The sequence below is a fragment of the Ips typographus genome, linkage group LG15 (assembly GCF_016097725.1).
Source record: "Ips typographus isolate SLU linkage group LG15, UJ_Ityp_2.0, whole genome shotgun sequence".
In the NCBI taxonomy this organism is placed as follows: domain Eukaryota; kingdom Metazoa; phylum Arthropoda; class Insecta; order Coleoptera; family Curculionidae; genus Ips; species Ips typographus.
Window position 1 is genome coordinate 6,087,888 of NC_138436.1, and position 12,423 is coordinate 6,100,310.

The 12,423-nt window shown below is 35.8% G+C and overlaps 1 protein-coding gene across 1 annotated transcript; it reads left to right on the plus strand.

The window, feature by feature from the left end:
* The first annotated feature begins 9,437 nt into the window (after positions 1 to 9,437).
* On the plus strand, positions 9,438 to 12,201 carry LOC145738243 (uncharacterized). Its single transcript, XM_081993085.1, has 3 exons — positions 9,438 to 10,471; positions 10,559 to 10,755; positions 10,813 to 12,201. The coding sequence occupies exons 1-3, from the start codon at positions 10,341 to 10,343 to the stop codon at positions 11,799 to 11,801; spliced, it is 1,317 nt and encodes a 438-aa protein (XP_081849211.1). The 5' UTR covers positions 9,438 to 10,340; the 3' UTR covers positions 11,802 to 12,201.
* Positions 12,202 to 12,423: the final 222 nt, after the last annotated feature.

A 12,423-nucleotide genomic window follows, 5' to 3' on the forward strand; every position in this document is an offset into this window, starting at 1 on the left:
TGTTCATCCCAAAATTGTATGGCCATCTTAAGTTTTACAATTTCAGAAGTGGGATCGAGTGCTTTGTTTTAGAGTTTAGAACGTACAGATCAGTGTATTTTATGAAATTTATGATTATGGATCCGAAAAACCCGAACATCCAGAGTGACCATGTAACTGAGGTTAATGCCGAGGTTTTTGAACAGTTTTGTGAGGCTGTGACGACTCCCAGGGCTCCGCCATTACAACAGACAGACACACAACAATTTATGTAAACAATAAACGCATTATTGACCCAAAATGCCGTTCTTATTCAACAATTGACAAACAGAAATCAGCAAGGTGAGTCTAACCTGCCTAACTATCATACTTTGCCAGATTTGACAAAAAGCATCCACGTATTTGATGGTGAGCTGAGATATAACAAACCAAATCCTGCTCAAGAATGGTTAGACACTTTGAAAAGTATGTCATTACTTCACAAGTGGCCCGAAGCTTACATATTAGAGACTGCCTGTACACATTTAATTGGAGCTGCACAACAATGTTGAGACCAGGAAAACTGATATACAAGATTGGGAAGACTTTCAATACCATTTTAGAAAAACGTTTATTAGATAAGACAGTGTTACACAATTATGGAAGCAGATGACAGCAAGGACACAGAGTGCAGGTGAGAATGTCAGTTTATATTTCCATGAGAAAGTTAAATTATGTCAAAAATTAAATTTGACATTCAATGAAACAAAAGAATAACAAATTATAATTGGTTTGGTTTCACGTGAACTTGCTTCAATGTTAATGGCGTGCGCATGTCAAAAGGTAGGCCTTACCTTTTGAAGGTCGTAATAAAGTAATGTGGAGACGACTGCGTGTCATTCCCTTCCTTTTGTACTTGTACAACTCCACTGAAAGAAAATGGACTACTACTTCTTTTTGAAAACTGCTGGTGAGCAGGCCTTACCTTTTGAAGGTCGTAATAAAGTATTGTGGAGGCGACTGCGTGTCATTCCCTTCCTTTTGTACTTGTACAACTCCACTGACCTAAAGTATTGTTGCAAAGCGAACTTTTGATTATACACCGATAATAAAGTATTGTGGAGACGACTGCGTGAATACTTTAGGTGATTTGGCCATTGATACCTCCATTGTACCGAATGACAGATTACAACTGGAAGCTGACCTGAGAGACCGATATTTGACCCCTAAAGCACCTGATAGACCAGAAACCAACATACAAATGACAATTACACTTGAGACAAATCATAGCCCTTTTTATTATGCTCGCCGACGACTCTCATATGCTGACAAATGTGCAACATGTGAGATAATTAATGATTTGCTTCAGCGTGGAATTATTCGGAAAAGTTCCTCAGAGTATAGTTCCCCAATAGTATTGGTACAAGGTAAGTCAGAAAGAACGCGTATGTGTGTGGATTACCGAGCTTTCAATAAAATAACAAAACGAGATAACTTTCCTTCTTCTTCTTCTTCTTTCTTTCTAACATGGTGAACCATATTAGTAGGCTACTGCCTGTTCATTGCCAGCATGTTCTCCCCGGAGGATGATGTCCAGCATTCTCGCTACTGATAACTTTCCGATTCCTAATATTGATGATCAAATTGAAACTTTAAGAGACAAGAAGTACTTTACTAAATTGGATTTAAAGAATTCATTCCATCATGTATCTATTAATGAAGAGTCGGTGTTTACTAGTTTTGTGACACCGTTTGGGCAATACGAATACTTAAAAATGCCTTTCGGGCTAAAAAAATTGTCCTGCTATGTTTATGAGATTTATTAACACTGCTTTTCAACACTTATTGGAACAAAAGAAAATCGCAATTTACATAGACGATATTATTGTTGCCACAGTATCTATTGAAGAAAACTTAGCCATTTTACGTGAAGTGTATGACGTGTTAGTTACAAAATGTTGACGCAATATCCTCTTTTCCTGTACCTACTAATTTAAAATGTGTTCAGAGATTTTTAGGATTATCGTCATATTTCAGGAGATTCGTTCCAAACTTTTCTGCTGTAGCTAAGTCTCTGTACGATTTGTTGAACGGATCTAATTCTAATAATTATAATAAAAAAATTCTTAAATTTTCTGAAATACAATTAACCACATTTGAAGTGCTTAAAAAAATGTTAAGTAATTCTCCTTTGCTTATGATTTACTCCCCTAAGTTAGAAACCGAACTGCATTGTGATGCCAGTGCAGCCGGCTTTGGTTCAGTATTACTTCAAAAACAGTGTGATAACCTTTTCCATCCGGTATTTTATTTCAGTAAAAGAACCAGCAGTGCAACATCAAAGTATCACAGTTTTGAACTAGAGATGTTGGCAATAGTTTATTCTGTAGAACGAAGAAAGACATAATCGTTTGTTACGTACGAAATAGAGTTTTCGTCCGTTAACTCGTTTGATTTGTGTTTTTAATGTACATGGGCCTAGTTACACTAGTAGACCGATTCCGATCGCTTAAATCCTCCAATTGCACTTTGTGCACATTTTGTTGTAAATGTGGGTGCGTGACCTGATAAGTTATCAGGTGCCGTAGTCACGTGATTGGTTTCGATTTTTGTCGGGGAAGCGTCGGTTTGTGGTCGTGTTTCTTTGTGTCAGGTGCCATGTGCCTATTTAATCACCCCACTTTGTGATATCGGGCTCTTTACCACTACAGCACTCGAACTGCCGACATCTGATCCTTTTTTCTGAGCCGTGTGGCGTGTGTGTGAATTTGATTTTTAATCCGTGATCATCTGGCCGAATTACAGCATTGTGTTCGGCCCAACCGGATATTCGGAGATTTTTCCAACCGGAGATTCAAGGACTTTTCCAACCGGAGATTTAAAGACACTTTCCAACCGGAAATCTAAGGGCTTTCTGACCGGAAATCTGAGGGTTTTCTGACCAGAGATCCAGGGATTTTTCCGACCGGAGAACATTTCAATCGGGGGTTGAATCAGCCTGACCGGGACTGCTTTGTCCAGAGTTTTCCGGACCAGCCCACGTGTTGGGAAAGCCGATCACCGGCCACAGAGGTTTAGAAAGGTCAGAGTCGAACCACCACGATTCCTCACTTGATCACTAGTTTTATTTAATTTCATTTTATTTTATTTTTATTTTTTTTAGGTTAATATTAGTTTGCTCTAAACAACTTCAACACTTGTCACCACCTCTGGTCACCTTTTTGGTTGCCGGAACAAGTGTTGAAGCTGTTTGTTCGTTTTCCTTGGTGTTCTGCTGTTTTCTGCCCTAGGTACCTGTCACCAGTCTCTGGACCCCATTTCCTGCCTGGAAATCAGCGGTGGCCACTACTGACTACTGGGAAGAGGATACTGGAGGTTCCAGGACCCAAACATCGTCTTTGACAACTGGTAAGGGCAGTCAATTACAGTTTGGCACTGGGAAAACTTTTCCTGTTTTTTTTTTAATTTATTTCAAATTCAGCACCCTGTACACCTTTGTGACTAACTACTTCATAAAACGTCTCATTAACTCAAAGCTAACTAAGGTAAAATTAGTTTTTATTGAATTATTTTATTTATGAAGCAAATCATAAGTTATTATACGTCACTAAAATCAGAATAAAACGTACTATTTGATGGGCTAAAAATCCAATATGGCGCCCATAAGAAAAAAAAAAAGTTATAGTTTATAGCAAAAACAGACTAGACGGAATAACAAATGGTAGAAAGCGTAAAGCAAATTCACACGACCACTGGTGGAAAAATGAACTCCCACTTTCGTTGCCGAGAATCGTTGCTAACATGTCTTCGGTCAACTTGGCCCCAATTTAAACTTTCTCGTATCTCTTATAGTTTCCGAGATCCCAATGGTGAGGGTCGAATTTGAATTACCCTCTATACGTGTTCACCCGACCGAGATTACTATACTATTTCTACTTAATAAAGTAATAGAAGCATTTCAAGGTGATTTCAAACTGCTAAGGAATTCTCTGGTTCGTGATAAAATAGTAAGTGGGATACGTGACCTGTCTTAAGGCAGTCAAACATATCGTTAAAAGCAGCAGAAGAGTATTCTAGGGCTGCAAAAATAAGTGCTATTCAAGTTAAGGAGCTTAGGAACGTACGTAAAGTGGATGCTGTACAAGTTGGGGCCCAAGGAAACAAGAGGTTCAACCATAAAAGAGAAATTAGTGGTTTGGGGTCCAAATCGTCAAGACGCTTTAGCCAAACTAAACACAAAGCTACTCGAATATAACGTGATTTATGACTTTCTACGGTAAAACAAGCATAAAGGTGCATTTTTACAGATTGCCGGTCTGGAAACTAATATCAATTGTTTGCTGGACCTGGCCAATCACGAGGAATTCAAAGCGGGCAACGTTCACACCAACTTTATTAGAGATAATTACGACACTCTGTTCCAAAGCCGCATCCCGACCAAGGAAGATCTCATCCAGACTTCTGCCGCTTTGATTTTGTCAGATAAGGCATTAGAAATGGAACTAGCATTGAACAGGAAGGATACATTAAATCCCTTCGTTTTAGAGTCTAATTTTAGGATAAAGTACCATCACACTAGGCAAATTAAGTTTAAATATCAAGATAGATTTACGTTTGAAGATTGGTTGTTAAACTGCACTGGAGTCCGTTTGTCTAGACTAAGTTTGTTGACCTACCAAACTAGTCGTTATTTATGTGTCTGCATATTTCATTAAAAACCCACATCTTTTTTGTAGATTACAATGTCCAAGTTAAGTATTTGCACAAAGAACACACACTACTGCTTTGATGGACACATACTATTTTAAGCAATATCCATCCGCTTATTCGGTTAAAATAAGGTTGAAGTAATTCAACTAAACCACTGCATGTTTTAACTTCAAAGAAAAAACACAAAAAAACAGAATATGGAGTTAAAACAAGGTGTATTAACCCTCACAAATAATAAAAAACAAAAAGAATTGGGTTAGGTTAGGACTCAAATTTGTTTTCTCTTTTTAGTCATTACGAAATGTTGAGAAAATTTGTTCAGTTGGACAGTGCATGATGAGCGAATCATATCCTGTGAGGGTTCAAGGATGCCCCTAGAGGTGACGATTCAACGTGTGCGGACAACACTTGCAAGGTTCTAACTTTAGGTTGAAAAGTAAATTTTTATTGTCAGTTTCAAATAAATGCTTTTAAGTTTTAACTCTCAGGTACTCAGTTTAAAATACAACCAACCACCTTAATGGTCAGATGTAACGCTTTTTTGGAAGACGCAGATGGGGAGTCGCTTCGGAAACGTAATTTGGCGTCAAACCTTCTAAGGCACTCGCTGTTGAACCAAATGTCCAAGCGGATAAGTTTTTTTCAGGTGGAGTTCTTGAAATAACGGCCCCAGAAAGCTCGGCTAACAGTTTGTAAAGTGAAGTAGCAGTCCATTTTCTCAAAGTGGAGTTGAAAGCATATTTACAAGAGAAAGTAACACAAAGCCTTCTCCACAAAACTTTTATTAACTCCCGTAAGGTAAATAAAGAGGGGGCTCAACTACTTTCAGGTACAGAAATACCCATTTTCAAGAGCTGAAATGTAACAAAGAATGCTTATAAATATCGTGGAACGTACCTTATAGTTTGGTACAACTGAGCGCCGGCTGTCTTTTTACATGGAGAAGACCGCAAAACACAATGGACGGTGGAATTGTTGGAAATCCAAAAACAACGGTCTAAATGCAAAATCGTTATTTTCGACGGCGAGGGATAGTGTGGATAGTAAGTGTTAATATGTAAACAAGGATCAAACCAAAACAGTAAGATTAAATCCAACCCGGTAGTAGTCCTAAAGGCTAACTAAATTAAATGTGTATTCAGAGACAAAAGGTCGAAGACATGGGGGGCAAGATCATGCGTGAGAAAGCATTGCGGGCTGTGGTGTCAGTCAGTAAATCTAGTGGAAGTAGAAAATGTCAAGGGCGCCACAATTCACTACTTCATTTTATGAAAAATGCAAAAGTGGTCCATGTAGTTAGTGAACAGGAAGCAGGGGCGGCTCCTCAATAAGTGCAAATGTGCATTCCCAAATTTTGAGTCCAAAAATGCATGTTTTCATTATAAATTTCATAATGATTGAAATAATTTTCTATTAATACCAAGTATTAATCTTGGAAATAAATAAGCTTTTATTAATAAATAAACGAAATCTGGACGAATTACGGATTACCGCCGCCACCGTGCACCGTGTGTCGTGGTAAAATCAAGTGCACAGCTCATGGGTATAGTAAATCTGATTGATCGAACTTCCGCCGTCCGCCCCCTCTGTACCCCGCGACTGTCTAGAGTCAGTCGAAGTGTTAAGCTGGCCCGTGTGCACAATTAGATCGTGCACTGGGGGTTTTTCTTATCAGTCACGTGTTATTTTTCTTCGCGACTTTTTCAAATGCCTCCAGTATTTCCTAACGTTAGTGTGCAATATTTGAAAACAATTACATATTTTAAAATTGTAGGAATTTTGGGCGTGGTCTCAAAACATTTTTCGTCTGCGGCGCTAATTGGCCCTAGTTTTGTACACTACCTTTCAAATGTACTACGAGCCGCCACTGACAGGAAGTAGAAGATAGCAATAGTGTGTGGTGTCAGCATCTGGTAGTTCTAGTGCTAATTTTCATATTCAGCAGCATATAGAGATACTACTTACTACAGAAATTATTTTAATAAAAAAATGGAATTGGCCAGTTTGTAAAGTGTAGAGCATTGATGGATAGTGGTTCTCAAATGAATTTCATATCTCAACATATAGTTCAGAAACTTAAATTGAAAGCAGAGAAAGTTAATATCCTAGATGCAGGAATTAGTCAAATATTAACATATATCAAATCTAAGGTCAGTACTCACATAAAATCTTGTCATAAAACTCCCGTTGAGCGTAAACGTAATAGCACTTTGACAGCTAGTGCGTGTGTTTCTCAATTGTACTACACTATAATACGTAACACTCCCCCTCAAATCCATGTAACACAAAATTTAACCTAAAAATAGTTAAAAACATATTTTGTTTACATCTGATTTGCAACAGAGTACAAAATCAGACAAATGTACTTAATGAAATAATATTTTATATCGATATGTTTACCTTGCTTTGAGTTCTCAAAAGTATTGATCATTGATATGACACTTAAACTATCAAATTTTAAGACAGGAATCTTACAGTCTACAAATTCTGATAAAACCCCTTGTGTACTAATCAGTTCTTGACATGCACTACAAGCAACTACGTACTGTACCTCCATGGTAGACAATGCCACACAATTATGCATCTTGGAAAACCATTAAATCGGATTTCCAGCCTGAAATGCTATAAATCCACTCACAATTTTAAGGGTTTGTTTATCTTTCCCCCAGTCGGCATCTGACATAGCCTTTAGCTCATGTGGTCCTTTTCAAAACTTAATTCCATGTGTCAAGGTAGCATTAAGATACTTCAACACACGTTTTGCTGCTGTCCATCAGCTAGTAGGTTTGTTCAGGCATCTGCTTAAATAGAACCCAGAATAGGATATGGTTGGTCTGCTTACAAATGTACATCAAACTGCATACTAATCTTCTATAAGGTACATTTTGAAGTATATCTTCATCAGTATAGTCGAAATTTGCCTACATCGGTGTTGACACAGTACGAGTTTCCGTCATATTGAACTCTTTCAATAGTCGTTTAATCATCTGGGTTTGACTGACCTTGAGACTGTTGCCTTTTACTGTAATCTCCATTTCTAAAAATATCTTCACTTCTCAGTTATTTTAATGTTAAACTTTGTACAGATCTTCTAGTATATTCTCCAATTGCGGCTCTGTTCGTGTTATTAACGTATCATCAAATAAACCTCAAAACAAGTCTTCCTTAGAATACGAACAATAGTCATATTTTGATCGTTAAAAACTGCACACAGGTGCATAACTATCTGAAACATCTCCAGCCTGATTGGTGAACGCCCCGTGGTACTGAACGGCCTGCAGCCTACTTGGAAGCTCAAAAACTAACTTCTAACTTCTTTGATATCTCAGAAACTATAGTTAATAGAACTTTAGTTACCTGAAAAGATTTAATAAAAAGCTCTTTTTATTAAATAAAAAACTATTTTCTTGAAGAGCATAAAAACTGAGTACAGAAGGTGCAATTGATTTTCCAAAATAATCAAGTATAAAGTGGTAAAAAAAATAATATAGATAGACTTTTTCGGTTTTTGTCGGATATCTCAAGATGTAATATTTATGTAACCAGTTACGAAAAGTTCGATTTTGTGTAACGAATGAATGTTGGTATAGCGAGTGTGACAACAACATGTTATGATGGATGTCGCCCATATGTTTCTACGGAAATGCATAAAAACAGGGAGCGATGAAATGAACTTTTCATAACTAGTTACATAAAGTGATACTTTTCGTAACTAGTTACGAAAAGTAAAACGTTTTGTCACTCTAATCAGTTTTGAAAAGTGTCACTTTATATGCCAACATTAGAAAAAAGCTTTTTATCAAATTGTTTGACAATAAAATGCGCAACTTCGCCTCCATTTAACTACAGTTCGATCAAATATAGTTACTCAATGCTAATGCATCGAATTTATAACACTTTTTATACAGTGTGTCCATAAAGTATGGAATAAATTCGATTAAAATTCGAGGAATTATTTTACAGAAAACTGCTCAAGCATGTATGTTATTATTTTTTTCTACAAACGGATTAAAAATTCAACTTTTAACACGCTAGTGCTCTAAAAAAGTGTTTTAAAATATTAGTGCTTTAAAGCAGCGTTTTAAAGCACTGTCTAAAGAAAACAAATAATTATATGCCATCTCGTACTTATATGCTTTGAGGGAGAGTTTTGTAATAAACGAAAAAATGTCGAAGTGTCAAAGCACAACAATTATTACTGTTAGCGTACTGATTCAGAAACCAATTCTTTTGCGTTTGAGCCAGCTTGATATTAATATATTGATACACTAAAACTAAATTTGACTAAATGAGGTAAGTTTTATGCGTTACAATTATGGTAGAAATAAATAAAATATTTTATTTTCAACCAGGTATGTAATAACACTTTAAGAAACGTTTCAGCTTAAAGATTAAAGAAGGAATAGCACAATAATGACGTCAAGATTGTAAACAAATCACCAGTCGTTTATTATGGTTGAAGTCATAACTACTCGTGCACCTATACTACCTTATTGTTAGAGACTATTAGCAATCAATATTTCAACTGAATGATTTATGAAAAGTTTGATGAGATTTTGATAAATGGTTGAAAATAAAATAATGTTACGATTTTTCCGTGGGTTTACACAAAGTCAATTTAACTCAACAATTAATAAATTTATTTACACTTCAAAACACTCCGTACAATAATTAATTCAGCTACTAAAAACACTACTATAATTCCACAATTATTCCACTATTTAAACTTTACCGCGTTCCCAAATTCACTACTCTCGCCGTCTGAAACCGCTTTGTTCTTTAAAGAATGTTCGACGCAAACGCTTCGCGATTTGCGTCGAACATTAAAGATTCTTCCAGGTATGCCGCTTCCTAACTGTGGCCTACTTTAACACGCGCCCGGCCAGATATTGCGGCGCATCGGTTTCATGGAGATCGAGCATAGTAGGCCCAAACCGTAACAATATGTAATTTAAATGAATTGTGCCTGGACTATGCAACAACTGAAGTTTGTTTGACTCAAGTGGATACTGTATGTCCAATAGGGTTCTTGCACAGAAAATATTTATAGACATTTTGTATTTTAGGGAGTAGTACGTCATTAAAATAACCCCACCCCAAAATATTAATTTTCTTTTTTATGTTATAGTGAAGATATCTTGAAATGAAAATCCTACAAATTTTCATACTTTATTCCCGCGCAAAATCAATTATGATGGGCCTGACGTAACAGACCCGTAAAACGTTGCCTATTCACACCGCATACAGTTAGTACAATTTCAAAATAATTTCAGGTTTGAGCTATGTTGCCATATTTATTAGAAAATGCAGTTAACAGAAACTCAAACAAGTATGTGTGGGTGGGTATATTATGAGGTTTTTATATCTGAGATGTCAGTTATAAAACTACGTCTTTTCCTTTAGTACAAAAGAGAAATAAACCTATTTACCATAAATTGAAAAACTCGTAAATATTACAATTCTATGCAAAACACAAATTATTAAGAATTAGAAGACAATCCGACAACGTTGCAACATAAAATTATACTATTTTTTTGACAGTAATGAGTACTGACATTTGACATGCCCTTGCCGTTTTGCGGTTTGTGTCTCGTGTTTGGTAATTTGGTTTTGTTTTGAATTTGAAAGAGTTTAGTGCTGTTGAGTTCAACTGTTTTAATTTTTTTTTAAACATGACCGAGTTAGGGTTTGTGAAAGCCGATTCACGGAATCTACCTACAGTGGATGCTGTTATGGTGGCTAATTTTTTTGCAGAAAGTGATGTTTTTCACTGTGCTGAAATTCGTGGGGTTAAAGCTGAAAGGTAATAATACAATAAAATAAATAATTCAGTTATGTGTAGAAAGGTGCACTTTGTAAAATAACATAATAATAACAATATTGGTTTTAGTGCTGGGAGGCAAAATTATGGTGATTCTGCGATAGGGTATGTGCAAATAAAGCGGGAAGCTAACATATGTACAGTCAAAGGAAAAATATGTCCAGAGCACAAAGTAAGAGGGAAATCTTACAGTCAAACCATCACTCTGGATGAGCAAGCAGAAAAAGTTATTAGCTGTGATTGTCATGACTGTGCTGCATCTTCCGGTATTTTTACTTAATGTTTTATCAAGTATTTATTTATAATTTAATTTTGTTTATTAGGAGGCTGTAAACATATGATTGCTTTCCTAATGTGGCTGCACAGACGAAGTGAAGAACCATCACCAACAGAAGTAAAATGTTACTGGAAAAAATCAACATTGGCCTCTGTTGGATCAAGCATTAAATTCATCACACTTGATGATTTTGGTGCCTCAGCTGGAAAAGTAAATCCAAAATCAAATCCTGATGAGTTCTTGTCTTCAGTTATTCAGAAGGCTAAGGAAACAGGATCTCAAATGCAGCTGCTCAAACACTACTCAGAAGAACCAACTGAAAAGCAACTTAGTATCCATAAATTGGTGGTACTTTTTTTACAGAAAAGTGGTAATAATGATGCAGATGCATTTTGCAACTTTGCAAGTACGCAAATGTCAATTGATGTATGTCAAAAAGCCTGCATAATGACAACTGAGCAGTCAGATTCAAAGTTGTGGCATGACTTAAGATATGCTCGAGTTACTGCATCAAAAATCTATGAATTTGCGAAATGCAAAACAGCCCCTGGTTCACTTATAGAATCTGTAACTGGTGGAATTAAAATTAAACAGACCAATGCTATGAAAAGAGGAAAACTATTGGAAAGGAAAGTTTTGCAGACAGTTGAGAAACTGACAAACATCAACTTTAAAGCAACAGGCTTGCTAATATCACCAGGACATCCACTTCTAGGGGCATCACCAGATGGAATCTCTGAACAATATGTGTTGGAAATAAAGTGTCCTTCAAAAGAAAAAACAGTGTGTTTGTACATTAAGAATGGAGAAATTGTGAATAAATGTAAAGCACAAATACAGTTGCAAATGCACCTTTTTGGAAAACAAAAGGGTATCTTTTGTGTTGCAGACCCATTTTTTGAAACTAATGGAAAAGTGAGTTTGTTGTATGTGGACTACGATCAAGAATTCACTGAAAATTTAATAGAAGCAGCAGAAGCATTTTGGAAAGAGAATGTATTTCCCTTTTTACTTAGTAGTTTTAAAAAACATTAGCTGGTTAGTTTTGTTGACTTTAGAGTATGTATGTATTTCTGATTTTTCTCTTTCTGATATTTTTGTAAATACATTTGTAGAGATCTTAATTTTGTTTTCTTTTTTATTAAAGCTATTAAAGGGTTTGGGGTTGTTAGTTTAATAATACAAAATAAAATTATATTGTAGTAGTAAATTGGCTAACCTGGAAACATTAGAACCACTTCCTTGCTGCAAATAAAAAAATCATTTTTGAAAATTAAATTATTCTATTTGAATAACTAGAAAAAGAAAAAAATTAATAATATTTATTTAGCATAAAAACTACATAATCTATCAAATATAACATTACGTGTACAAAAGACACAGTGCTATCCACTACAACAAGACACATGTTTATATAAATTTAGGTAATATCACAGTAATGTGTAACAAAACTAATGATTATCCTTTTATTAAAGGATCTTGTAAATTTACTAATCCACAAGCTATGTTTACAACATGGTCAGTTAAGGGAATTAACTTAGAATGTAAACAAGAATGTGGCCTTAAAAAGTTAAACTCCCTCACTCGGCGAATGACACGTTCAATATGTATTCTTAAGCTAGCAATTCTTTTTGTGGCCATCACTTCCTCCTTTGAC